Source organism: Capra hircus, chromosome 17, assembly GCF_001704415.2.
Source record: "Capra hircus breed San Clemente chromosome 17, ASM170441v1, whole genome shotgun sequence".
Classification (NCBI taxonomy): domain Eukaryota; kingdom Metazoa; phylum Chordata; class Mammalia; order Artiodactyla; family Bovidae; genus Capra; species Capra hircus.
Window position 1 is genome coordinate 23,092,602 of NC_030824.1, and position 27,357 is coordinate 23,119,958.

At 46.8% G+C, this 27,357-nt stretch overlaps 1 protein-coding gene across 1 annotated transcript in view; it reads right to left on the bottom strand.

The window, feature by feature from the left end:
* The window catches only part of TMEM132D (transmembrane protein 132D), an 891,916-nt gene continuing 868,721 nt past the window's right edge, over nt 4,163–27,357 (bottom strand). Inside the window, exons 6-9 of the mRNA XM_018061413.1 lie at nt 17,989–18,194; nt 14,958–15,231; nt 11,398–11,589; nt 4,163–7,269 (exon numbers count right to left, since the gene is read on the bottom strand). Of these exons, the coding sequence (XP_017916902.1) occupies nt 6,088–7,269; nt 11,398–11,589; nt 14,958–15,231; nt 17,989–18,194 (1,854 nt within the window). The 3' untranslated portion in view covers nt 4,163–6,087. The remainder of the gene's footprint in view (nt 7,270–11,397; nt 11,590–14,957; nt 15,232–17,988; nt 18,195–27,357) is intronic.

Consider the following 27,357-nt stretch of genomic DNA (forward strand, 5'->3'; position numbering starts at 1 on the left):
GAAGCATGAGACAGATTCTTTCACAGCCAAGAACCAATTCGATTAACACCTTGGTTCTGGGCTCCAGAATGGAGAGTAAATACATTCCTGTTGTCTTAAACTCCTAGTTTGTGCTACTTAATGATGGTCACTCCAGGAAAAAAGTACACCTCTAAGAGGACATGTAGCCTTAGTTCTTTCAATTCTCTTATTTACAGGAGGCTAGATACACAGCTCAGCACTTTCCCCCATGTCTTGATAGACACAGCAACTGGAGCCAGATGTAGGCAAAGTGTACCATAGAGAACTTAAGAGGAAGGCCTTTGGGGGCCATGTAGGGGTCGAACTTGCATCTGGACCTCTGGCCATAGCATGCTCTTCGCTCCAAATCCCCTGTCCATCACCCCTCAGGTCATCAATGACGGCTGGGTTTGAGGAGCTGACAGAACATCCTTGTTTCACCCACATTTCTGCCAGAATCTCCATGGCTGCAGCCACAGCAAAGAGGGGGAGTGGTCCCCAGTGAGGAGCTGCTGCTGCTGCTAAGCCGCTTTAGTCGTGTCCGACTCTGTGCGACCCCAGAGACGGCAGCCCATCAGGCTCCACTGTCCCTGGGATTCTCCAGGCAAGAACACTGGGGTGGGTTGCCATTTCCTTCTCCACTGCATGAAAGTGAAAAGTGAAAGTGAAGTTGCTCAGTCATGTCCGACTCTTAGCGACCCCATGGACTGCAGCCTACCAGGCTCCTCCATCCATGGGATTTTCCAGGCAAGAGTACTGCAGTGTGGTACCATTGCCTTCTCCGAGTGAGGAGCTAATGACTGCTAATGACTGTGTCTTGGGAAGTGACACATGGGGTAATTAATTCACAGTTCTGAGCTTCCCCAGAGGGAAACAGATAAACTGTTCCCTTGCTCTCCCAGGGTGTCCTTGCACAGCCTCATTTGTAAAGTGGGTGTGAAATTGAGGATGAGGTGAGGCTTTTCAAAATAAGACAGTTTCCTGGAAGGCCAGTGCCCTGGTTGGTCCATGGAGCAGTCAATTGCTCTCAGTCTGCTCATGAGTTTAACTGCCTTAGACCTCTGGCCAGAGGCCAGTGTTATGACTTTATTTGTGCCCCTCACATTAATGGATTGAAGTCCTAACTGCCCAGTAACTAGACATGACCTTGTTTGGAAATAGGGTCTTTGTGGATGTAATTAGTTAAGATGAGTCTTCCTGGATCAGGGCGGGCTCAACTCCAACTTGCCTGGCGTTCATTTATAAAGGGGAAATTTGGGGACCTCCCTGGCAGTTTAGTGGTTAAGACTCTGCACTTCCAGGTTTGAATCCTGGTCAGGGAACTAAAGGGGATTCCCTGGTGGCTCAGATGGTAAAGAATCTGCTTGCAATGCAGGAGACGGGTTTGATCTCTGGGTTGGGAAGATCCCCAGGAGGAGGGCCTGCAACCCACTCCAGTATTCTTGCCTAGAGAATTCCATGGACAGAGAAACATGGCAGACTACAGCCCACAGTGTGGCAAAAAGTAGGACAGGATTGAGTGACTGGCACTTTCATTTTCAGGGAACTAAGATCCCATGTGCCTCATGGCCAAAACAAAAACCCCTGATGCCCGAAGAACCCGCAAAGCAGCCCCGAATGCAGACCTTCAGTCCTCTTCCCTATAAGAGAGAAATAAAATACAAATAAAAAATAAAATGAGGAAATTTGGACACGCACACACGCCCATCATGTGGAAAACGCCATGTGAGCATGGAGGGAGAGATGGGGTGAAGCCTGTGCAGGACAAGAGCCACCACCAGGAGGCAGAGAGGGGCTGGATCAGAGCCCCATAGAGCCTCAGAAGGAACCGACCCTGTGGACACCTGATCTCGGACTTCCGGCCTCAAGACTGAGAGCACATTTCTGTTGTTCAGGTCACCGAGTGTGTGGAACTCTGTTCAGGGAATGGATTGCTCAACTCTGGGGCACTAAACGCTGCAGGAAGCTACGGTGTCCACCAGGGGGCGCTGATGATCCTGGTTTTTGTGGGCTTGGTGTCTAAGTCTACTGGGTCGGAACTCACCACTTGGTGAGGGGTGGAAATGAGCAAGCAGGTCAGGCTAGGAGAAACTGCGCAGCATGCCTTATTTTATTCGCACCCCAAGAAACTCTGTTGAAAAGTCAATTCGTTAAGGTGTTCATATCAATTCTTTCTCCGACTCTCGGCACACAGATCACATTACGAGCTGTGTGAGCTGTTTTTTAAACCAGCGGTCCCCAGCCTTTTTGGCACTAGGGACTGGTTTCCAGGAAGACATTTTCCCATGGAAGGGGTGGGGATGGTTTTGGGATGTGTCAAGCGCATTAACATTTACTGACTTTTCTATTGTTATTATGTCAGCTCCATTTAGATAATCAGGCATTAGACCTCTGCGACTGGGAATCCCTTTAGACATCAATCTCTATCTCCCTATGAGACACGGAGGGTACTCTCTTTAACATAACAATATACTTCTCCTAATTTTGTCTAGAGAACACACAGCTCCCTCCATTTATTTTTGTTTTCACCACTTCTGGGTAGAGACAGCTGGGGAGAAATATTTCCTTATTAGAAGAAAAATAGTGAAATAGATGGCAAATGAAATTTGCCCTCTGGGTCAGGGAGACAATCTGGGTGTGGAGGGGCCTGCAGGGGTGTGGGGGTGTCCTGCCTGGAGGCCACAACAGTAAATTCAGGATGTCCAATTAGGGCCAAGGTGGATTCTAAGACCCATCTCGCCAGAGTCTGAATTTTTGAGAGAAGACAGAAATTCAGATTTTTTTTTTTAGGTGCAATGGCCAAAGTCTTAAGCATTGACCCAGTCTTTTTCTATACCATAACCTATTTTATTATCCTTCATACAATGTATGATGATCTGAAAATTACATTGTTTGTTGTTAATCTCCTCCACCCCACACTAGAGGTCTTTGAGAGTAGGCATGGGTCTATTTACCACTCATCCTTGGCCTGCAAGGAGATCAAACCAGTCAGTCCTAAAGGAAATCCACCTTGACTATTCATTGGAAGGGCTGATGCTGAAGTTGAAGCTCCAAAACTTTGGCGACCTAATGCGAAGAGCCAACTCATTGGAAAAGACCCTGATGCTGGGAAAGATTGAAGGCAGGAGGAGAAGGGGGGTGACAGAGAATGAGATGGCTGGATGGCATCACCAACTCAATGGACATGAGTTTGAGAAAGCTCTGGGAGATGGTGAAGGACAGGGAAGCCTGGTGTTTGCAGTCCATGGGGTTGCTAAGAGCTGGACATGACTGAGCAACTGAACAACAACTAGCATACAGTAGGTGCTCAATAAACACCAGTTGAATAAGAGAATGATACATCACTTGATATTGCTTGCATGAAGACAAAGATTTCATGCAACTTCTTTTTCTGTGGAATCATCTTGGGACTGCAACTGATTATCAGAAGAATCTGAAAATCAACCTTTAAAAACTTATTTATTTGGCTACATGAGGTCTTAGTTGCAGCACTTGGGATCTTCGCTCTGGCAGGCACACTTCTCTCTAGTTGAGGTGCAAGAGTTCAGTAGTTGTGGCATACAGGCTTAGTGGCCCTGAGACACGTGGGATCTTAGTTTCCCGAGCAGTTACCGACCCCAAGTCCCCTGCACTGGAAGACAGATTCCTAACCATGGGGCCACCAGGAAATTCCCTGAAAAATCAACCTTAAAAAACAAACAACCCAGCCCACAGTCACCGTGGGCATATATATCCTTCAGGAAATTGACCTCTGAACGTACATGAGTGATCCAAAGGGATGACAGAGCCTGTTCGTCCCCTCACTCCAGCCCAAAGAGAAGCTGGGATACACGCTTGCCTGCCGTGGTTCTCACTTACCGCCATCAGTCAGCAGGCTTTTAGCAGAGAATTGCATGTGTGATTGATTTGCAAATCCTTTCAGGTCCTGAAGGAGAGATGCTTAGTACACAACGTACTTTGTCATCATGTGTCAACATCGCCTCAATGCGGAGAGCAGCATTACACGATGTAAGCGTGTAATTGGATTGTTGCTGGGATCTTTCCATCTGCATTTTCATTTACCCAAAGCCGCAGCTTTGGAGGGTCATTTGCTGAGGATGCCAGCCACTGGGGCGGGGGAGGGGGTGGTGTGAGTGTGTAGAAAGACAAGGGACAGCCATAAGCCGCAGAAGGCAAACTTTATATTTACAGTCGGTAAGTTTATAAATATATATTACATTCTTATAATCTACAATACATTCTGCACGCAGACGGATTGGAGAGGGGGCATTGACAGCGATATGGAAACAAGGGAGAGGCTGAAAAGAACAGGAGTCGGTTACTGAAAGCAAAGGATTATCGTTGAAAAAGGGGCGACCGTTTAGTCACCCAGCCAGACAATGTAAGTCAACTTGGGGACAGGAGCAGGTGGCTGATGGCTCCTGGACTCTCAGTGTTAGGGCAAATGGACAGCACCTTAGTTTTAGGGAGAGTGCTGAGGTTGAGAGGATGAACTGGTGGAATTATACACTTGATCTCAGGAGAATTCAATTATATGCACAGAGAGAGACCGAGACACAGAGAGAGAGGAAGCAGAGAGAGAGGTTCAGAGAGACACAGAGACAGAGAGACAGAGAAAGAGAAATTGACCTTAGAACCCAATGCTTGAATAACCCAGCTCTCTGCTCCATAGGCAGGTACCACGGGTCCCTCTATCCCTCCAAGGTGAAGAAGCAGCAGCCTCATGTTCCCCCCACATGTGAGTGGGGCCAGATTTCCTGCCCGACCCTCATCACACACACTGAATCTCAACTCTCCTCACCCTGTACCCCGCTGTGGGCATGCCCAGATTTATCTCAGCAGTCTTGGGCAGCAGACCAGATGGGACTGTCGAAAGACCCATCACAGACCATTCCTCCCTTCTTTCCAGAAAAGCCAGGAGAATGAGCATCCTTGGGTGCTGAATTCCTTTTGAGCACTGCTGACCCCCAAAGACTAGCCTTTTCAAAGCAAGACACGTGTGAATTTGGCCCCATGGGGCTTCAGTGTAGACTATTACCTGGTGTCTGACACAGAGGCCGCAGTGGAAGAGACTCAGCAAACAGTGACACGGCTCCCCACTGCCCATGAGTGATCAATGACTTTTGCAAAGGTGGTGATGCAAGGAAGGGTACAAATGTGAACAGAGTAAATTTGCTTAAAAAAAAAAAAAAAAAAAGCCTGATTCTTTGAACCTGGTTGAAACTCTATGCCCAGGATCCCTAGTTTACTGAGAAAGGGATGCTCCGAATGGCTCAGAGGGTTTAGTTTCCTGGGTGTTTGTTCTTGATATCTAGTTACAAAGGTATTGGTCACCTGTTTGCCCTCTTGTTCCCTTTCAACCCCTTGTCAACGATTGCCTTGGTTTGTCAATAACCCTGGGGTTTACCCTGACCCAGCCTTTGAGAGATAACTGGAGATCATACTTCCCAAGAGCTGACACTAGGCGGCGCTAGACTCCGCTTCTGCTCAGGCTCACAGCCAGGTGCGTTTCCATGACGCACTTCCTCCCATCCATCCCGCCCAACCTGAGTCTCCTTTTTCTCCTGTGGTCCGCAACATTGAATATTGCAGCCATGTGGCTTTGGCTGTATCCAAATTGCTTCGATGAAAGAAAGAGAGATAGCAAGAGAGGGACAGTTCTTTCCTGGAGGCTGTTGGAAGCTCAGTGACTCAGAACTCATTTTTCTTCCAAGTTGAAAAAAAATCTCGCCATGCGTGATAAACCTCTTTTCATTGACTGAGACATTGGACCCTGGAATGTGGACATCGATTCCAACTCGGGGCCTCCCTGGGGGAGCCAGGGTCATTTTCTGGGGCTCTGTGGATAGTGTCAGCCTGATCGTGTCCTTTTTTTTTTTGCCACGCCTGGAGGCATGGGGGACCTTAGTTTCCTGACCAGGGATCAAACCCACACCCCCTACAGTGGAAGCGTTGAGTCCTAACCACTGGACCGCCAGGGAAGTCCCCCCTGTCTTTTCATTCCCCGCACTTCGGGTCCCCATTGCCCCGAATCCCCAAGTTAAAGGCCGAAAGGTGAGTGAGAACCAATGTCTGCGAATGCCCAGTTTACACATCCTCACGTAATCCTTCCCTGTAGCCGTGTGACTCTTGGCTTCCCCCAGGGTCCAGATCCTGGCCGACCCAGTTCACGGTATCCTCGCTGCTGGCCGCTAGGGAGTTCACGGCAGGGCATCCATCCTCTGGAGAGAGGGTGGCGAAAGTGGTGAATTTGACTCTTTTCCTTTTTGAGGTAGGGGACGTTGGGGGCTCGCTTTTCTGATCTTTCCCATCCACGAGGGTGGGTCCTGAAGATCTGAACAGCTGTCCGTTGATGCTCTTTTGGGAGTCTGTGCAGAGCAGATACTTACTCTCTTCGAAATCCATGCCCCTGTCGATGGCAGTGATCTGCTCCTCTTGGGAGGAGGCAAAGTGGAGCTGGTTCTCCAGCAGTTCCGTCCGGTGGCTCAGGCCGACCCAGTCGTGGGAGTGAGTCATCCCTTCCTGTTCTTCGAAGGGGACCTGTTTGTGCCTGTACTTTAATGCAAAGGTCACACAATTGATGAGGAAGACCAAAATGGCCAAGCAGAAGACCCCCAGCAGGGCATACATTCCGATCTCCAGGTCGCTCAGCCCTTTGGAGGACTGGGGGTCGTTCTCCTCTGTCTCCCCGTGGCTTCTGGGCAGGTCTACCTGGGCTGGGAAGCTGGTGAGGTCGATGGAGATGGTCTGCAAGTGGCTGCCATCATCCAGAAGGCTTTCCTGGCCCCTGTTCTTCTGGAAGGTGGATCTCTCTGTTGTGGAGCCCCTGCCTTCCATGAGGCCCATGGAGGAGCTGCTGTAGTACTCTCCCTCCTGACTCCCCCATGCCTGCAAGGGCTTTTTGGGTCTTCTGTCACTGATGTTATTATCCAGCGGCCCTCCTGCCCCTGTGTGTCTGCTGTCACTGGTGTTGGGGGTGGCGTCGTTTTGGCCAAACTTCACTTTGATGTTGGCTGTCCCCACAGCGAGCACGCTCTTCCGCTTGGATTTCTGGCATGATTCGCAAATGACCATTTCGACTTTCACCAGGGCCCCCTGTCCTTCAGCTTCAGCGGCGATTATAGGCCACTTGAATTTGGGGTCTTGGTGGATGGAGACCACCTTCTCATCCAGGGATGTGGCCATCAGGGAGAAGTCTTTTGCATCATAAATATCCAAGGGGGTGACGGAGCCATCACTGAATTGGACCCAGCAACTGATGGCTGCTTCCTGTTGAAAAGAATAAGTAAGCTCATCAAAGATGGACACAGAGGGCGAAGGGGAGGATGGAAAAAACTGAAAGAGTAGCGTTCACATATACACACTACCATGGGTAACACAGACAGCTGGCGGGAAGCTGAAGCGCAGGGAGCTCAGCTCGGGGCTCTGTGATGACCTAGAGGGATGGGATGCAGTGGAGGGTGGTCCCAGAGGGAGGGAATGTGTGTATACTTATAGCCGATTCATGTAGTTGTACAGCAGAAACCAACACAACATTAGCATTGTAAAGCAATTATACTCCAATTAAAAATAAGCTTAAAAAAATGGGTCCCAAAGCTCATTGCACACACAGACACTCTAGCAAAGAGAATGCTACAAGAACAAAGGGAAACCTGTTACACAGTATAGAAGTAAGAAATACAAAAGGCATAAAATAGAATGAATTCTTGTAAAGACAAGAGAACCTAAAGAAAAACCACAACAGTAAAATGACCACCACGAAACACAACCAGGAATAAACACCTCCTAATAAGATTTGCTTTCTTTCCCGAGGTGTTGAAAGAAAGGCTTTTTTTTTTTTTCCCTTTGCTGCAAGATCTACTTCTGCGCAATAATAGATTGCACGTCAAAGAAGATTTACTGGCCAGTGGGTCATTCACAAGTGTTACACAATTAAATGAAACATATTTATGACATGACTTTAAAGTTTCTTTAATACCCAGTCTCTGAACATTACTCACAACACAGATGAAAGCCCCTGATCTACACAAGGGCGCCTCAGAGGTGCTGCTGGCTTTAGGCTTTAGTTGTTTTGGGTCCTGCCACATACGCATCTAAGGATAGGCTTGTATTGGCTTGCAGACACAGTCCTGGCTTGGAGGTGAGGGGTAATGCCGTCCAGGCAGAGAGAGGGGTTGGGGTGAAGATTAAGGTTAGGAAGCTCTCTATTGGGAGAATCTTTGTATTCCCATCCAACCTCCAACCCACCCATTGGGGGAAACTGGGAGACCAAAGAGTAGCCAGGGCCAAGGTTTGTGTATATCTGAATTTCTTTTCTTTTTCCTTTGTTGCTTTAGATCTGATTTCCTTGGGACTAGTCTGACCAGGGAGATCATAAGAGGTGAGATAATCTCCATGCCTTCCAGTTCAGTGAAGATGTCATTGGCCTTGACAGCGAACTGGCAGGCCCGTTGCTCCTTCCTTCCTCCTGTCTCCTGGAGGAGCTGCTGCAGCCCGAGCCCAGAGGGGTGCTCAGCCCCAAGAGGCTTAGGCCCCTGCCCACCTGGCCCGGAGAATGGCTGGTCAGAGCCATTCATCTCGGCAGCTCTGAGCCCGCTGGCATCTCCCTCTCCAGTTTGAAATAAGAAAGACAGGACTGAAGCACTTCGTTGTGGGCAGATGAGTGGGAGCTTGTATGAAACTGGAATGAAGCCTCACTTTGGAGCAACTACAATGGATCGGGTACAAGCAAATGTCTGGGCTCAGCATTTATCTAATGAGATAATGGATGTGAGAGAGACTGCTGAACCCGTTTCGCCAAGTTCTTATAGCTGGGCTTCCCTGGTGGCTTAGACTGTGGGGGATATGTCTGCAATGAGGGAGACCTGGGTTTGATCCCTGGGTTGGGAAGATCCCCTGGAGAAGGGAATGGCTACCCACTCCAGTGTTCTTGCCTGAAGAATTCCATGGACAGAGGAGCCTGGCAGGTTATGCAGTCCATGGAGTTGCAAAGAATCAGACATGACTGAGCGACTAACACTTTCACAAAAGCCTTGCTAACCTTGTAATAAATCCAGTGTTATTTCAACTTGCTTGAGTGGATTTCTCTTTCTTGAAACCAAGGCACCCCAACCACAATAGAGTAAGTGTTCCTGGTGGTATCTGGTCTTTGGAAGTGAGAAGGAAGCCTCTCACATGAGGCTGGTGGCTTCTGCTCCTTCTTCCACTCAGTCGGTAAATCCTGACCTTGTTAGACATTGGCTTGGACTGGCTGCTAGGTGGAAAACACCACCAGGAGACAGTGCAAAAGCCACTGGGCATAACCCAGGTTTATAGGGTCAATTTTTTTTTTAAGCTGTGCTGGGTCTTAGTTAGGGCATGTGAACTTCTTAGTTGCAGCATGTGGGATCTAGTTCCCTGACCAGAGGTCAAACCCTGGCCCCCTGCATTGGGAGCACAAAATCTTAGCCACTGGATCACTAGGGAAGTCCTCTACTAGGGTCTTCCGACTGCATGAAATCACAGCAGGAAAGTCAAATGCACACTGGGTTTCTCGACACTGAAATGTCAGAGCCAAGTTGCAGGCAGAGGCCAACCTCCATCCCAACCAAGCACAGAGCAAACCTCAGGGTCACATGGCTTGCTCTGCATGCGGGGAATGGGTCAGCTCTGTGGGCTTATTCTAACTGTGTCTTATCGCTTCCTTAACTCCTCATTGGCCATCATCTGATTAGATTGCCCCAGGAAGACAGAAAGAAGCCTCAGGTTATTTCTCCTTTGCTACCTGGATTTGCATCCTGGCTGGCATTGTGCCGTCAGAAGAGGGAGGTTGCCTTTGGCAAGAATTCGTATCTGTTACTGAGCTCACCCACTTTCAAGTGCTAGTCCAAAGCCTTGCGCACAGAGACCACAGTGAAAGGGCAAGCAATTAGCTAACACCTGATGGAGGAGCATTCAGTGATGGATACCGGCTGGGGAAACTGCAAGACTCTGTGCTTCCAGGGGAAGGTCTGGCTTAGCCCACCTTCCTGCCTGAACATAGTCACAGCCTCAGTGGGTGCACAAGGGGGCCCACGTCGTAACATACCTGCTGAGCATAGAGCTGCTGGGAAAAGGGCTCTTGATTGACAAGGGAAATTGCCCGAAAACTTCCTACAAGGACTGGAGGCCTTCCAGCATCCCCTTGGGAGGACGGTCTGTCTCATGGGGCACAGAGAATCAGCAGCCTGAGACCACTGTCCTTGAGTGTTTGGTAAACAAGGCTCCCGAGAGTCACAATCCAGGTTCTCTCTAAGAAAGAATGTTTCTCCACCTCTGATGAGGGGGAAGATCAGATAACATTTTCAAGTGCCCTGTTTGTTTGGAAACCGTGGCATCAACACACAAACATGCGCTGCACGATACACACAAAATATGCACAACACACAGGAGACCCAACACACACAGTACAGGCATACACATACAGGAAACACACACACACACATTCTATTAGCACATGCTGTTTTCCAATAAAGAGAAAGAACACCACGTACAACGTAACGAGCAGTTTGTTACTTCTGTTCCGACCTAAACAATAAATGTGGAAGCAACTCCTCCAATCTCCTTCTGACCCCCCAGACCTGTGGCCCCATCATAGAGGCGCAGGGACTTCACAGGAGTTTGGACACTTCCTTAGGGTCTGTTCCTGCCCTCGCCTTCACCCCACTGCTCAGGGAGCTCAGCGTGGTGAAGAGCCAGGACCATTGTGATGTGGAGAAACGGCACATGTGATGTCCAGTGGGATGCGGAGCCTACGTCGAGCTCCTCTGGCTCCTGGTGCCTAGAATCCATCACGCATGGCAACCTTGTTGTTCAGCGTCTCCATTTAGGGGGGTAGGAAGCCTGAGGCTGAGCAGTCACTCCTTCACAAACCCTTTTCAAGACTAACAAGGACCTACTGTATAGCACAAGGAGCCCTCAGCACTCTGTAGTGACCTGTATGGGGAAAGAATCTAAACTAAAGAAAAGAGTAGATATATGTATATGGACAGCTGATTGACTCTTCTGTACACCTGAAACTAACACAACATTGCAAATCAACTATAGTCCAATAAAATTTAAAAAATAACAATTGAGGAACACCCGATGTGCAAACCTCACTTGTTGCTTTTGTGGGACATCCCCCCCAACTGGTGACTCCACCAGACGGGCAACCTCACCTGCTATGTGACCTCAGCTGGTGTGTGACCTCACTTGATGTGTGTGCGACCTGCTCAGGGCAGGACCCCACTCAATGAATAAACCCACCAGTGTGTGACCCAACCCGACCATGTGGCTCCAAGACCCATAGGATTTCCCCCTGGTGTGTGACCCTCCCAGTCGTGTGGCCTCCCCGAGAGGCGACCCCCTCCCCACAGCGTGCCCTTCCTCCTCCCACACCTGTTTGGGCCTTTGCAGAAGTTCTTGAGCCACTGCGGTGGCAAAGATGGCTCTGTTGCTCCCTGGGCTGAGTTGCAGGGAGAGGGACAGTCCCGTCACCAGCTGGACCCCAAGGTCTGTGATTGTCACCTTCTCGTCCAGCACGGTGACCGTCTTCTCGGCCAAGATAGCGTCTGACAGAGGTGACAGGATCTGAAAGGCAGAAATGACATAGCTCTCTGTGGTTTCAGAAAGCCCCCCTTTGGTGTAAAGGATGATCCATGCGGGGGAGGGAGAGAGATAGACAGATGAGTGGGTCAAGTGCAGAAATTTAGATCTTTTTAAAAAAATTTATTTATTTTAATTGGAGGTTAATTACTTTACAATATTGTAGTGGGTTTTGCCATACATAGACATGAATCAGCCATGGGTGGACATGTGTTCCCCATCCTGAACCTCCCTTCCACCTCCCTCCCCATCCTATCCCTCAGGGTCATCCCAGTGCACCAGCCCTGAGCACCCTGCCTCATGCATCGAACCTGGACTGGCGATCTATTTCACATATGGTAATATACATGTTTCAATGCCATTCTCTCAAATCATCCCACCCTCGCCCTCTCCCACAGAGTCCAAAAATCTGTTCCTTACATCTGTGTTTCTTTTGCTGTCTCGCATACAGGGTTATCATTACCCTCTTTCTAAATTCCATATATATGCATTAGTATACTGTATTGGTGTTTTTCTTTCTGACTTACTTCACTCTGTATAAGAGGCTCCAGTTTCATCCACCTCATTAGAACTGAATCAAATGCATTCTTTTTAATAGCTGAATAATAAGGAATTTAGATCTTTTGAGCAAAAGTCAGCTGTGAAGATTGCAAGTCCTTGTCTTTGGGGCAGGTATGTTTTGTTTGATGTAGTCCTTTAAAATGGGATGAATGGCCATCCTTGAAAAATAGAGGATTTCATATTACTGATAGCTTTCTAGCTTTTCTGGAAAACTGGCAGTATCTCTGGATGCTGGGCTCCCGTTTCCCCTGTGGCAGCCTTTGGAGAGGAACAGCAGCCTCTTCATCACACTCCTCACCACTCCCTGTTGTGTGCCTCACATTTAGGTTCCAAATCAGTCATCGTCTTTCATCTGACACTCATCCTGCTTTTCTCGCTGATGGCTCCTTCTCAGCTTTATAGAGAGCATTGGAACATGTGACTCCTGGGTCCCAGTTCAAAGCAATCTATTTTCCTCCTCGATAAAATGATCTCTTTTACTTTCACTTTTTTTTCCAGTGGCAAAAGTACTTTATTAAATTATATCATTTGCAAGTGGTTTCATAAAAATATCTAAGAGGAAAGTTATACAACATTCTCAAAAAAGTATAGGGTTAACAGCAAAATTACATTTTCTTGATCATATAAATAAAAACATTTTGTTTCAATAGGCTGTCTGAATATTTTATAATGTATGCCCCAACTGACAGCTGCAATAAATCTATTTTAATGAAAAGTCCCATGGTTAATTAAGTCATTTGTTAATAACGGGTTCAAAAATGATCTCTTTTAAATTCAAGCCCATTTCCCAGAGTGATTTAAATTTTCCACAATCCAATATAGTTTCACTTATAAATCTTTGCTGTGCACAAATATTTTAGAAACCTCACTTGTTGCTTAAGAGGATGATTGCCTCTCCTACAAATGGGGCGGCCACTGAGGAATAATATTTGGTCTCAGGAGGAAAATGACTAGACCCTAGTGGCCCTCCTAGAACCACGTCTTGTGAAAGTGTTTGCTTCAAAACTCCCATTCCGCACACTGGTCTACCCCACCCATTCCCAGCAGGAGGTGCTCACAAGACCTGTGGAGTCACAATAACTTTGTTCCTTCCTTCCGCACATTTCTGGAATGTGTGGGAGGGTGTGACTTGCTGAATGCAGCTGAGCATCAAGGCAGGATGCAAAGCTTTCAGGTGACAAGGGTCGGTGAGGTAGACTGACAGAGCGAGAAGCTGCTGGCCACGCCCTGAATTCTCATGAGGTTAGTTCATCTCGAGAGCTTTTCAATTTTTTTTTAATTTAAAAATTTAATTTTATATTGGGGTAGAATTGATTTACAATGTTGTGTTAGTTTCAGGTGTGCAACAAAGTGATTCAGTTACACACACATATATTTATTCTTTTTCAGATCCTTTTCCCACATAGGTTCTTACAGAGTACTGAGTAGAGGTCCCTGTGCTGTACAGCCGGTCTTTGCTGATTGTCTATTTTATATATGCCGTGTGCATATTTTAACCTCAGGTTCCTAACTTATTCCTCCATCTACCTTTCCCCTTTAATAACCACAAGTTTGTTTTCTATGTCTGTGAGGCTGTTTCTGTTTTGTAAATAAGTTCATTTGTATCATTTTTTTTTGATGATACAAATGAACTTAGTATCATATGATATCTGTCTTTCTCTGACTGGCTTACTCCATTTAGTATGCTAATCTTTAGGCCCATCTATGTTGTTGCAAGTGGCCTGATTTTGTTCTTTTTAATGTCTGAGTAATATTCCAGTATATATATATGTGTGTAAGTGTATATATATGTACATCTTCTTTATTCATTCATCTGTTGATGGACACTTAGGTTGCTTCCATATCTTGGCTATTGTAAATAGTGCTGCTATGAACACTGGGGTGCACGTATCTTTTCGAATTAGAGTTTTTGTCTTTTCCAGATATATGCCCAGAAGGACAATTGCTGGATTATATATATAGTGGCTCTATTTCTAGAGATTTTGTCCCAAGATGGTAATGTCCACTGTGTCTTACAGACAAGTAATGTCTTGAAGTTTCAGACATGATTCAACCCAAGAAGTCAGGCCAGTGTAGCTCAAATGAAAGGAATATGTGAGGAATTTAAAAACTCTTGTCACATTATTATACCATTTATTTTATTTACTTGACAGTTCCTTTCAACTTACTCATTCTGAAAATGGGCAATGTCAAATAGAGTTACCACATGATCCAGAGATAGCATTCTTGGGCAAACATCTAGAGGAAACTCTAATTTGAAAAAATAAATATACCTCTATGTTCCTTGCTGCACTATTTGCAGTAGCCAGGGCATGGAAACAACCTGTCGACTGAGAAATGAGTGGATAAAGGAGATGTGGTACATGTATGCCACAGAATGCTATTTAGTCATAAAAAATAATAGAATAATGCCATTTGTAGCAACATGGACAATCTAGACATTATCAAACTAAGTGAAGTAAGCCAGATATAGAAAGATGAATAACATGATATTCACATGTGGAATCTAAACTATGACACATACATATATACTTACTACTACACACTACTATATACAAAATTGATAAACAGCGGGGACCAACTGTGCAGTGCAGGGAACTGTATTCAACATCATAGAATAATCTATCAGGGAAAAGAATCTCAAAAAGAATAGAAACATATGTACGTGTAACTGAATCACTTTGTTGCACACCTGAAACTAACACAATATTGTAAATCAACCGTACTTCAATTTAAAGACTGGACATTAGTCTAAGAGACAAATAACAGAGTTCTCACCTGAGCTGTCTTACCTGAATGGTGGTCATCCCCAGTTCCTGGCCAATCAGGACTTGGCCCCCTTGCAGCTTGGCGATCCGGGGCTCCTCCACCTGCATGAAGTCATTTACCAGCTCCGTGATGTCCACCTGCCAATCAGGGCCCAGCAGGTGGGCCAGCTGCCCCCCGGGCTCAGCAGCTTCCGCCACAAACTGAGTCAAGACCCGCACCATGGCATGCTGGTATTGGAGCGTGCAGCCCCTGTTCCTCTTCTCGTCTTCATCCTCCTCCTCGCTGTCCTGAGCTGGCCTGTCAAAGGGGTGGTTCGGTTTAACAGATGCTGATTTGTTGGGTCAACGGGGGGCTGGGTGTGAAACATGGCAGGGGCTGCAACGGTGAGTGGGTGTAAGTCCTGCTGGTATGGAGTTCATGGCCCGGGGTGGGCTTTGACAGACATGCAGGGGTGATACTCAGAATATTTGACCACTGTTGCAGCCTGAGGACGGGCTTCCCCAGTGGCTCAGCAGTAAAGAATTCGCCTGCAGTGCAGGAGATGCAGGAGACTCGGGTTTGATCTCTGGGTCGGTAAGATCCCCTGGGGGAGGGCATGGCAACCTGTTCCAGTATTCTTGCCTGGAGAATCCCATGGACAGAGGAGGCTCGTGGGCTACAGTCCATACAGTCCATGGGGTCACAAAGAGTTGCGATGGAGCGCCCACCCACACTTATGGCCTGAGTACAGGCCTCCCTAGTGGCTCGGCTGTAAAGAACCCACTTGCCCATGCAGGAGACACAGATTGGATCCCTGGGTGGGGAAGATCCCCTGGAGAAGGAAATGGCAACACACTCCGGTCTTCTTGCCTGGGAAATCCCATGGACAGAGGAGCCTCACATGGCTACAGTCCGTGGGTCACTAAGAGTCAGACGTGACTTAGCAACTAAACAACAACATGGCCCTAGTACTGACAAGTCAGAATGGACTGGTGTGGTCAGCAGAGGTCTAAGTTGTTCCTAAACGCCCCCTCACCTCCTAGTATTCATTTTGTGAAATTCCCTTCTCTTTGAGTGTGGGCTGGACCTAATAAATTTCTCCCAAAGTAAGATAAGAGCAGAAGTTACAGGATGTCACTTGCAAAATCAGATTTTAAGATACTCTCTTGTTCGGCTCTCTTTCCTTGGTTCTTCTCTCTTGCTTGCCCTGATGAAGCCAGCTGCCATGCTGTGGGGAGCCCTATGAGGACATCCCACAGCTAGAAACTGAGCAGCCTCTGGGCAACAGCCAGTGTGGAACTGTGGCCCTCAGCTCAATAGCCTGCGAGGAGCTAAGACTGGCCAGCAACCACATGAGCTCAGTTGCAGGTCCATCCCCACCGAGCCTCATGATGAGACCACAGCGCTGGCTGACAACTGGATGGCACCCTGAGAGAGACCCAAGCCTTGCCTGGGTTCCTGATGCAGAAGAACTGTGAGATGACAGGCTGTTCCTTTAAGCCACTTGGTTTTGGGATAAGCCATTATATCATGTCATGGTAGTCAATACAATAAGGCTCTGGATGACCAGTGTAGCCCTATAAACCAGTACACAAGGAAAGTGAGCATTTCACTCAAGGTATTTGCTGACAATAAATGTTGAAAGAACAAGGATGGTGGCCAGGAAGCAGATGTTAGTTGTTCCCTCAACATCTGATGCCTTATGCACTCTCAGCCCTTCCCAGCACCATCACGATCGCCATCAAGCCAGCTGTTGATTCCTTGAAATAGTTCTGTAGCTATATCTGAGCTGAAAAGTTGTGACAGCATCTGGACTGTCCATAATGAGACTTGGTCAGTTCTTTCTTTTTCTTTTTTTTTTTTCAGCCAAATGGCATGCGGGATCTTAGTTCCCCAACCAGGGATTGAACCTGCACCCCCTGCATTGGAAACATGACATCTTAATCACTGGATCATGAGGGAAGTCCCCAATTCCTTGGTGAGTCTCTCCCTGCAACTGCCTGCCCTCAGGAGCATCAGTAACCATGCCGAATTCCATTCTCCCAACTCAACATTAGAAACCCCTGTGGTTAAGAAAAAGACCATGGCTGAAACCATCTTCCAATTGCACATGGAACCCAAACCTCCATTCCTGAAGTCACACCCTCTTCCAGGGGCCACAAGAACTCAAAGGGGTGGACTTTCAAGGGTAAGAATGTGAAAGCTATCCCTCCCAGAAGTACAAATTCTCTCCTCTCTGTTGAGTACCCAGACTCCAGGAATATTTCCTTGTCTAATTCTGTACATGCTTACTTTTGTCTTTCTACAAATCACTTGTATATGATTCTTTGAGCATGGCTCTCTCTGAGATGACAAAGTACTCTGAACAAAATTCTCTTTTTATCTGATACCTGCTTATTTGCCTCATGTGGATAGTGCAGACTTGCCATTCCATCAAACACCATCAGAGTGATGTACCAGGCACACAGGCGACAAGCTTTGGACTTCATCTCCCCAAGGGAAAGTAATCTCAGAGTTTCTGGGCTGGGGCACAAAAAGACTGCCCAGGTCAGGCAGCATCTGTTCAGACAGGTCTCTAGTGAACCTCTATGGCTTGGGTCCTCCCAGATCAATTTTCCCTTCTCCTGATATTGATCCCTTGGTTTAGGCAGGGTTGACCTTCATTCTTTAGCTCCTCTGGCTCCAGCCAGAGGAATGTGGCTGGAGCCTAGATGGCCAAACAGTGTATTCTATCTGCCCCCCTTCTCCTCCTCCACGTCTATAATGATTAGATCAGGCATGGACACACAACCCAAGTAAGAAAGTAGAAAGTATTGGGGAAGAAAGGACGTACTTTTTGCAGAGTTGCAAAGAAGGTAGACTAGAAGTCTGGGACCTCAGGAGCAAAACTTGATGGGAATGAAGCTGATATAAAGCAAACTGTAGCTGAGAAGGGGATAGACACACACACCCTTAGGCTACCCCTGAACCCCTGGAAGGAGACATGCCTGAAGTTAGCTATCCTGTAAATTTCCACCTTTAGCCTAAGTGTACTTGACCTGGGTTTCTGCTCTGGAGCCTGATCAACATACCCACCTCTTGTTGGAGACAATGGGGACTCTCCAGCCCTTGATCTGGTTGAGCTCAGTGTCCGAGATCTCGATCTGCAGGGGCAGCCGGGGCACCCATACTGTCATGTCCAAAGGAGTGCTCAGGTGCTGGAAGGTGAAGTTCACCAACACGCCCACCTTACCCTTCATTTCCTTCCCATTGACAAAGACGTAGTCACATCTGTCAGAAACCTGGAAGAAGAGAGAGAGTGGTGGGGGCCCATGAGTGAGTTTTTATCACATCCCAAAGCGGTAGTGGAGAAGACTCTTGAGAGTCCCTTGGATGGCAAGGAGATCAAACCAGTCAGTCCTCAGGGAAATCAACCCTGAATATTCATTGGAAGGACAGATGCTGAAGCTGAAGCTCCAATACTTTGGCCACCTGATTTGAAAAGCTGACTAACTGGAAAAGACTCTGATGTTCGGAAAGATTGAGGGCAAGAGAAGCGGGCAGCAGAGGATGAGATGGTTGGATGGCATCACTGACTTAATGAACATGAGTTTGAGCAAACTCAGGGAGATAGTGAAGGACAGGGAAGCCTAGTGTGCTGCAGTCAATAGAGTCACAAAGAATCAGACATGACTTAGTGACTGAACAACAGCAACACAGTAACAGCAAGAGAAAGCAGAGGAGAAAACTGAAGTGCTGTAGCTCTTTCGGGGTCCCGATCATGAGAAGTAAGTGGACACTGCTTTTTTTTTTTTTTGGCCACACCACATGGCTTGTGGGATCTTAATTCTGGATCAGGGATCGAATCACGCCCTTGGCAGTGAAAGTGCAGAGTCCCAACCATTGGGCTGCCATGGAATTCCCTGGATACTGGTTTTTGCTTACTGATACAGCAGAGGCTATATGACAGATACCATGGGCCCCACCCACCTCTCCTTTGAGCTCTTTGACTAGCAGCTGCAGGTGTTCTGCTGATAATTTATGCTGCCCCTCCTCTGGGAGACTGCCCTTAGCTGATGGAGCCATATCTGCAGAGTTACTTGTGTGTTACATACCATCCCATCCCATTGCATCTCTTTGCCCAGTGATGACTTCCTGGTTTGTCTGAAGGCGGAGCAAAGTGCGTGTTGACACATCCAGGCACATGTTAGCTCATTCCATTCTCAGAACAACCCCGAGATGGGTGTTAGTCCCATATTCCAGATGAGGAAACTGAGAGTAGAGGAGTCTGACCACAGTCCCCTGCTGGGCAGGAGTCAGCCCTGGGGTCTGGTTTTGGAACCCACATTCTCCCCTTGTGCTCGTGTATGGGACGGCTCCTCTCTGCCAACGTTTGAGAGAAGAGCCAAGTTCAAAGCACCTTGTCCCCTCATCTTTGTGTCCCAGCTCTGCAGGGGAGCCCATGCTCGTCCTAAACAAGACTTGGGGCAAAGCTTTGGAGTCATGCAGTAGGATGAATGATGGCCCTCAAAGATACCAAATCCTAACTTCCGGAACTGGTACATTAGTTTATCTGGCAAAAATGACTTGGCAGGTTTGATGAAGTTAAGGGTCTTGAGATGAGCAGGCAGTCCGAGATTGTCCAGGTGGTCCCTAAATGTAATCCGAGTGTCCTTACAGGAAAGAAGCAGAGGGAGATTTGAGAACCTCGGGTGGAGGAAGGCTGTGTGTCACCAAAGCAAGATGCTACGTGGCCAGCTTTGTGGATGGAGGAAAGGGTCAAGGAGCCCAAATAAACCATCTGTAGGAACTTGGGGGGGTCAGGGAAGTGTTCTCTCCTTTAGAGTCTCGGGGCTCTGGGGGAGTGCAGCCCTGCTGACACCTTGTGAAGCTGAGGAAGGGCTTCTTCTCTCAGAACGTGTGGGAGAATACACGTGTGTGGTTTTCAGGAAACTTTTATTTATTTTTGACTTGTGGGATCTTAGTCCCCCAACCAGGGCTTGAACCCACAGCCCTTGCAGTGGAAATGCAGGATCTTAACCACTGAACCACCAGAGAAGTTCCTCTACATGGCTTTTCTTCCCCAAGATTTATTGATGTGGACCATTTAAAAAATCTTTACTGAATTTGCTGCAACACTGCTTCCTTTTTTACCCCTCTGGCCACCAGGCATATGGCATCCCAACTCCCTGACCAGGGATCAAACCTGTATACCCTACATTGAAAGCTGACGTCTTAACCCCTGGACCACAGGGAAGTCTCACATGTATAGTTTTAAGTCATCAGATATGTGGTCATTTGTCCCAGAAGCCACAAGAGATGGACACTGAGAGGGAGAGGAGGACAGAACCAGAGACCATGAGGGTGTCTTTCCTGCTTGGGGCTTGGTTGGTTGAGCTTGGAGCAGGATATGTACTGGAGTGAAGCCCTTGGTTTACTGAGCACCTAATACGTGCCCAGCCCAGCAGGTGACCACCTCCCACGTGTGGTCCCAGTTACTAGTCAGTCACAAGAACCCAGGAAGTGGGGCCATTATTGTCATTTCACAGGCCCAAGAATTAAGTACCTTTTCCTAAGGACACTTCCCAGGTGGTGCTAGTTGTAAAGAATTTGTCTGCTAATGCAGGAGATGCAAGAGACACAGGTTCGATCCCTGGGTTGATAAGATCCCCTGGAGTAGGAAATGTCAATCCACTCCAGTATTCTTGGGTGGGAAATTCCATGGACAGAGGAGCCTGGTGGGCTCCATGGGGTCACAGAGTCAGACATGATGGAGCACACACACACACACACACACACACACACACACACACACACAAAGGACGCATGGCTGCAAAGTGGAAAAGATCAGATTCAACCCAAGTCACCTCCCAGCTGCCTCCTGCTTCGGTACAGGCATCACTCTTGCCTGAATGCTCTGTTGTGTTCTTTTTTTAAGGATGCAAACCTCCTTCCAGCACTTGAAGGGGCATGAAGAAAGCAAATGCAGAAATGACTAGGTTGTTCAAACATTTTAGAGACATCTTAGAAAGGATTGCTGATGATGGCTCTTTGATCTTCCCGGTGAGGCAACAAGGGGGCCAGGGAGGCCCACGGGGGGCTCAGCATCCAGGGGATGGTCAGTGACTTGGAGGGAAACGTGGGCCCGGGTCCATTTCTGAGTGGAGCTAGTGGTCCTCCTAAAGGTCCGCCAATAGTGGGAGTACTGAAATCTGACTGGAAAGTGGAATGGAACCAGCCCAGGTAATTTTATTGTAATTTGTCCTGATCACTGACATTTCATCTTCAGGGCTGCTGAGTCTTGAATCTTAGGTATTTTCTTTCTTTAAATATTTTATTCTTTTTCATGCTTTTGTAAGTGGAAATATTTTCTTTGTAAATTTTATTTTGGCTGCACTGGATCTTTGCCATGGTGCTTGGGCTTAGTTGCCCTAAGGCAGGTGGAATCTTCACAGATCCAGGATCAAACCTGTGTGCCTTGCAATGGAAGGTGGATTCTTGACTATGGACCATCTTAGAAGTCTTAGCTTTTCGCTTTTAAGCCTTTCAATTCTGAATGAGGCTGAACTGCCAGAGGTAAGCTGAGAAACAGAGAGAATGAGAGACAGAGGGAGCAAGAAAATACTTAGAAGACTTGCTTTCAGAAAAAGAAGCTGGGACTTCCCTGGTGGTCCTCCTGCCAATGCAGGAGACACAGGATCGATCCCTGATCCAGGAAGATCTTGTATGCATTGGAGCAACTAAGCCTGTGTACCACAACTGTTGAGCTGGTGCTCTAAAGTCCGGGCACTGCAACCATTGAGCCTACATGTCACAACTAGAGAAAAGGCCGTGCAGCAACAAAGACCAAGCACAGCCAAAAATAAATGAATGAATAAACATTTAAACAGGCATTAAAAACAAAAAAAGAAAAAGAAGCTGTTTTATGACTTTAATTTTATGGGCCCTTTTGTCAAATCAGGGGTTCTAAGAAAAGGTGCATGAAGCTCATTGTGGTCAAAAAGCCCTATATCCTCCTGTGGATGAGAGATGCTTGGTGTGTTAGCCAAAGCTGTGAGTGCAAAAAATGAAGTCTATGTGTTTTGTTCTTTAAAAAAAAAAAAAACAAAAACTCAGTGTTTCCCCCCGAAGCAATGAGGAAAGTGGGATTTAGACTGTGATACAAAGGACAGGAAGGTGAGCAGAGGGAGAGCAGGGTTTGACACTTAGAAGGTCACTCTTAGTAGAGATGAGTGGAGGCAACTGATGCTTGGGACTTGGCACAGGAGTGCTAGGTAAGCTGGGCTGAGCACTGAGATAGAGACGGTGTGTGTGTATGTTTATATCAACTAATAAGGACAGCATCTGCATTTGATAAGAGGTTTGTAAGTTTGATTTAAGAGTAAACTCTAGTTATTAAGTACTTTAAAAAAGAAATCCAGAAGCACTTTTTTTCTCCCCCTGCGCAATCAAGTTACAAAGTTCAAAAGTGTTTCTTATGCTTTACCACTCAGTTTTTAGATGACATGTACCCCAGAGTGCGAGCTTCCCTGGTGGCTCAGACGTAAAAAACCTTCCTGCAATGCAGGAGACCCAGGTTTGATCCCTAGGTTGGGAGGATCCCTTGGAGAAGGGAATGGCTACCCACTCCAGTATTCTTGCCTGGGAAATTCCATGGACGGAGGAGCCTGGCAGGCTATGGGGTCTATGGGGTCACAAAGAGTTGGACGTGACTGAGCGATTAACACACACCTGGGTGTGCATTGCAGCACTGTTTACAACAGCCAGGACATGGAACAACCTAGATGTCCATCGACAGGTGAATGCATCAAGGGGATGTGGTGTGTATATGCAATGGTGTATCACTCAGCCATGAAAAAGAATGAATTTGAGGCAGTTACAGTGAGGTGGATGAACCCAGAGCCTGTTATATAGAGTGAAGTAAGTCAGAAAGAGAAAAACAGATATAGTATAGTAATACCTTTATATGGAATTTAGAAAAATGATATTGATGAACCTGTGCAGGGAAGAAATGGAGACAGAGATATAGAAAACGGGCTTGTGGACACAGGACGGGAAGGAGAGAGTGGGATGAACAGAGAAAGTAGCATCGACACATATACACGGTCATGTGTAAAGCAGATAGCTGGTGAGAAGTTGCTGTACAACACAGGGAGCCCAGCCTGGTGCTCTGTGATGACCTAGAGGGGTCGGGGGTGGGGAGGAAGGCTCCAGAGTGAGGAGATATATGTATACTTACGGCTGATTAGCATCGTTGTACAGCAGAAACCAACACAACATTGGAAAGCAATTTTCCTCCAATTAATAAATAAAAAAGATAGTAACTAGGAAAAAACCTCAGTTTTTAACTTTGTAAACCACATCTGAGAGACTTGGCACTTCTGCATTATCATGTTTAATTTCTTTTTCTTTTTTTTTTTTTTTCTGTGTTGGTTGAGGACAGTAGAAGAAGATTTTCTGGCATTCTTGTTCAGTTGGTTACATTTGTCTAAACTGAATGATTGCCAGTTGCTCAGATAGCAAGTGACAAGGCAGAATTCTTTAAAGTGTTCGAGTTCCTTGAACCTGAGGCTAAATCCTGAATACAGTATTGAATTCTTTAATATTCTGACGGCTAGCATTGACAGGTGCACGTGCGGCATGCTTTGGATTTCAGTTCTTTTGGACTTTATTTTTCATTGCAGGTTTATGTGGTAATGTACAGTAAATTTTTTAAACTTGCATCAAGTTTATGAATAAAGAATCAGTAAAAAAGCAAACGGCCCTTCTGGTTTTCCATACCCAGCCCCCGTCCTTGCTCTGGGCGTGGAGGCATCACTAAAGTATTTGCCAACCACACCTGGTTCTCTGGTGACACAGTAGGGGAAGGAGGGGGGAAAGGAGCGGGGAGGAAGGAAGCCGGGGAGAGTGAACTTTGGAGCATTCCTCTGGCTGGTGGGGGATGCCTGGTGGTGGTGGGGTCTTCCCACCCATGCTTATCCCCTGGGCAGCCTGCGGCCAACCACTGGCTGTACAAACACACCTCAGGACAACGTCTCTAGTACATTTCAAACTCCAGAGCTGGTGTGGGGCAGCAGGGTCTCCCGAACCCTATGCGTGGAAGGCTGAATAATGGTTCCAAAAGATGTCAGATCCTGATCCTTAGAAACTGTAAATGTCACCTTCTATGGAAAAAGGGTGTAATTGAGTCCAGGATTTGGGGAAGAGAGCATCCTGGATTATGGGCCCTGAATGCAATCCCAGAGTCCTTATCTGGGAGAGGGAGAGGAGGCTGGACATGGACGGAACAGCCCGTGTGGAGAGGAGCAGCAGTGTGGCCACAAGCCAAGGAAAGCCGGCTGCGCGGCCATAAGCAATTGGAGCAACTTCTCCCCTGGGGCTCCCAGAGAGAGCATGGCTTCAGTCTTTCGGCCTCCAAGACCAAGAGAGAAGGCTGTGTTTTTTAGAGTCCTTTTTTTTTTTAAAGAGTTTTATTTATTTGTTTGTTTACTTATTTATTGGCTCCACCGTGAGGCATTTGAGATCTTAGTTCCCTTCAGTTCAGTTCAGTCGTTCAGTCATGTCCAATTCTTTGCAGTCCCATGGACTGTAGCATGCCAGGCTTCCCTGTCCATCACCAACTCCCAGAGCTTGCTCAAACTCATGTCCATCGAGTCAGTGATGCCATCCAACCATCTCATCCTGTCATCCCCTTTGCCTCCTGCCTTCAATATTTCCCAGCATCAGGGTCTTTTCCAATGAGTCAGTTCTTTGCATCAGGTGGCCAAAGTATTGCAGTTTCAGCTTCAGCATCAGTCTTTCCAATAATCAAACCCATGCCTCCCACATTGGAAGGCAAAGTCTTAACCACTGGACCACCAAGCAAGTCCCAAGGTGGGGGGAGGGGGTTTAAGACTGCAAGCCTGTGGTCATTTGTGATAGTGGCCACAGGAATCTAATATGCCATCCTGGCCCATCTCTTCCCTTGCCCTGTTCTGCCCCGTCACCCCTCACTCCCTTATTTCTTGGGGGGGCAGTTCATCAATGGGTCTCACACACACAGTGCCTCAGCTACAGGGAATCTGATCTAAGACTTGGTGACCGTCAGTGGGGAAGACACCAGTCTGGTTTCCCAAGGGCAGACCTGGCCCCTGACCATTTCTTTGGCGTCTGCTCGGGAGAGACGAGCTGAACTGTGTTCTCACAGAAGCCGATGGGGCAGAACTGGTCCTTCTAGCTCGACATCCATCTTTCCCTCCATCTCCTTGGCCACTGAATTCTAGCATTAATTCCTCCTCCCTGAGGAGCTGAACCAGAGAAATAGGATAGTCTAGGTGAGCTGACAAGACCTATTCATTCCCTCTTGTTTAAATACAAATGACTGTACATGTCCAATAATTCATTAACTACCACTTTACAATGCTGCAGGTTTGAAGGAAGGATCCATTAAAATTCTTCAATCCCTCTCATAAAACATTTCTAGCCAGCTGCACTGTTCCATGACGGGAAAATGGTTAATATTTCTGACTCTGAGTGTGTACAATCTGGCACTTTCATCAATTTAATGGCATTTGCTTCTTTTCTGTTTAAATGCTGTAGAAATTTAAATCTTATTTAAATATCACCAACATTTGTGGTGAAACGTATGTTCTTCTGATGTTTTTCTTTTTTTCTTTAAGAGTGAGAGCTAAGGATATTAAAATTCCATCCCCCTTCCCTTTAAATTTGGCAAAAAGACACAGTCTGCAGGAGTATTTGTATCCAATTCTCAAGTTAGGCATTACCTTCCTGAAATTAATGTTTATCTTGGACAAAAATGGTACCATTAATAACAGCAGTAACAAGAAAAGCAGTGACTGATATTTATTGAATGTTTTCTGTATGCCAGGCACTGGGTTAAGCATCATTCCATTTAATCCTCATGATAAATCTATTAGGTAAATGCTATTATTCCATGTTTCAGAGGAGAAACAGGTGCCGTGTCCTATGGGCTTCTGGGACATGTAGTGAAGTGACAGTCACTCAGTCATGTCCGACTCTTTGTGACCCCATGGACTGTAGCCCACCAGGCTCCTCTGTCTCTGGGATTCTCCAGGCAAGAATACTGGAGTGGGTTGCCATTTCCTTCTCCAAGGGACATGTAACACTGGGCTAATTAATGGGAAGAGAATTTCCCAAGCTTGTGACACTGGTTAATTTATTGAGAGATAACTTTACCTCAGCGGTGTCTATAAATGCATAAGAGACACTTTTCGGCCAAGAGAAAAGTTCTGCATGAACACACTGGAGGAGGAAGAGCCAAGGCAGGGAGTATATGCAGGTCCTGAGGCTGGCACTCAGGTGGATGGAGGTGCCTGGTGTTGTTATTGTTTATTCAATAAGTAGAGTCTGACCCTTTGCAACCCCATGCACTGCAGCATGCCAGGCTTTCCTGTCTTGCACTACCTCCTGGAGTTTGCTCAGATTCATGTCCTTTGAGTCGGTGATGCTATCTAACCATCTCATCCTCTGTCATCCCCTTCTCCACCCGCCTTCAATCTTTCCCAGCATCAGGTTCTTTTCCAATGAGTCAGTTCTTCACATCAGGTGGCCAAAGTGTTGGAGCTTCAGCTTGAGTATCAGTCCTTCCAATGAGTATTCAGGGTTGATTTCCTTTAGGATGGACTGGTTTGATCATCTTGATAGCTTGTAGGAAAAGGTTTTCAAAACAACATGAGGGGTGAAGGTTACATGGGTGAACATCGCTTGGGTTATTAGGTAACAGGGTGATGTTTCAGGAATTTCATTCATCAGTTTTATGGCTCTAACAGGTCTGGGGTCTATGTGCTGGTGGTTAGCATACAGGCAACTTTTTCCACCTGGTGGGGATTTTAGTAAGGATATGGTTCAAGAAAATGGCTCAAGATAATATCTGTAGCCCTTGAGAAGGAACTAAAGGTCATTGGCTCGCTTTATGGATAAACCATTATTATTCTGTCTTGCTTGACTGCTTTCCTTGGTTTCTACATTTTTCTCACTTCTCTGATTAAATTTGCTCTTTGGAGACTGGGGAAAGACTAGGAGACTAAAGCTTTTCTACAAAGAGGCCAGGGATGTGGTGGAATCTGCGCCCAGGAAGGTCCTGTAGGGTCCTATTTGGTTCCAAGAGCCCTATTTGGATGGAGCATCTGAGGTCCCTTCCATGTCACCACAATGAACCTCTTCTTGAACAGGGATATTTTCACATTTTTGGAATCATTTACATTAGATCCTATTTTTCTTCCATTAATAAAACCCTAAATTTAAGTTCCCAAGAAGCTCTGTTATTTTTAACTCAAAACAGAACATTTTTACACAAGGCTACTTTCTCACTTCCCCTCTTTCCTGGGTCAGAAGGAATAACACATTCAGTGAACGTTCTCTTTTCTTTGTTCTTGAAATTGCCCCATGTGGTCTGGGTCACCACTGTTTTCTCACAGTTGCCAATAAGCGCTCTGATAGAAAAGA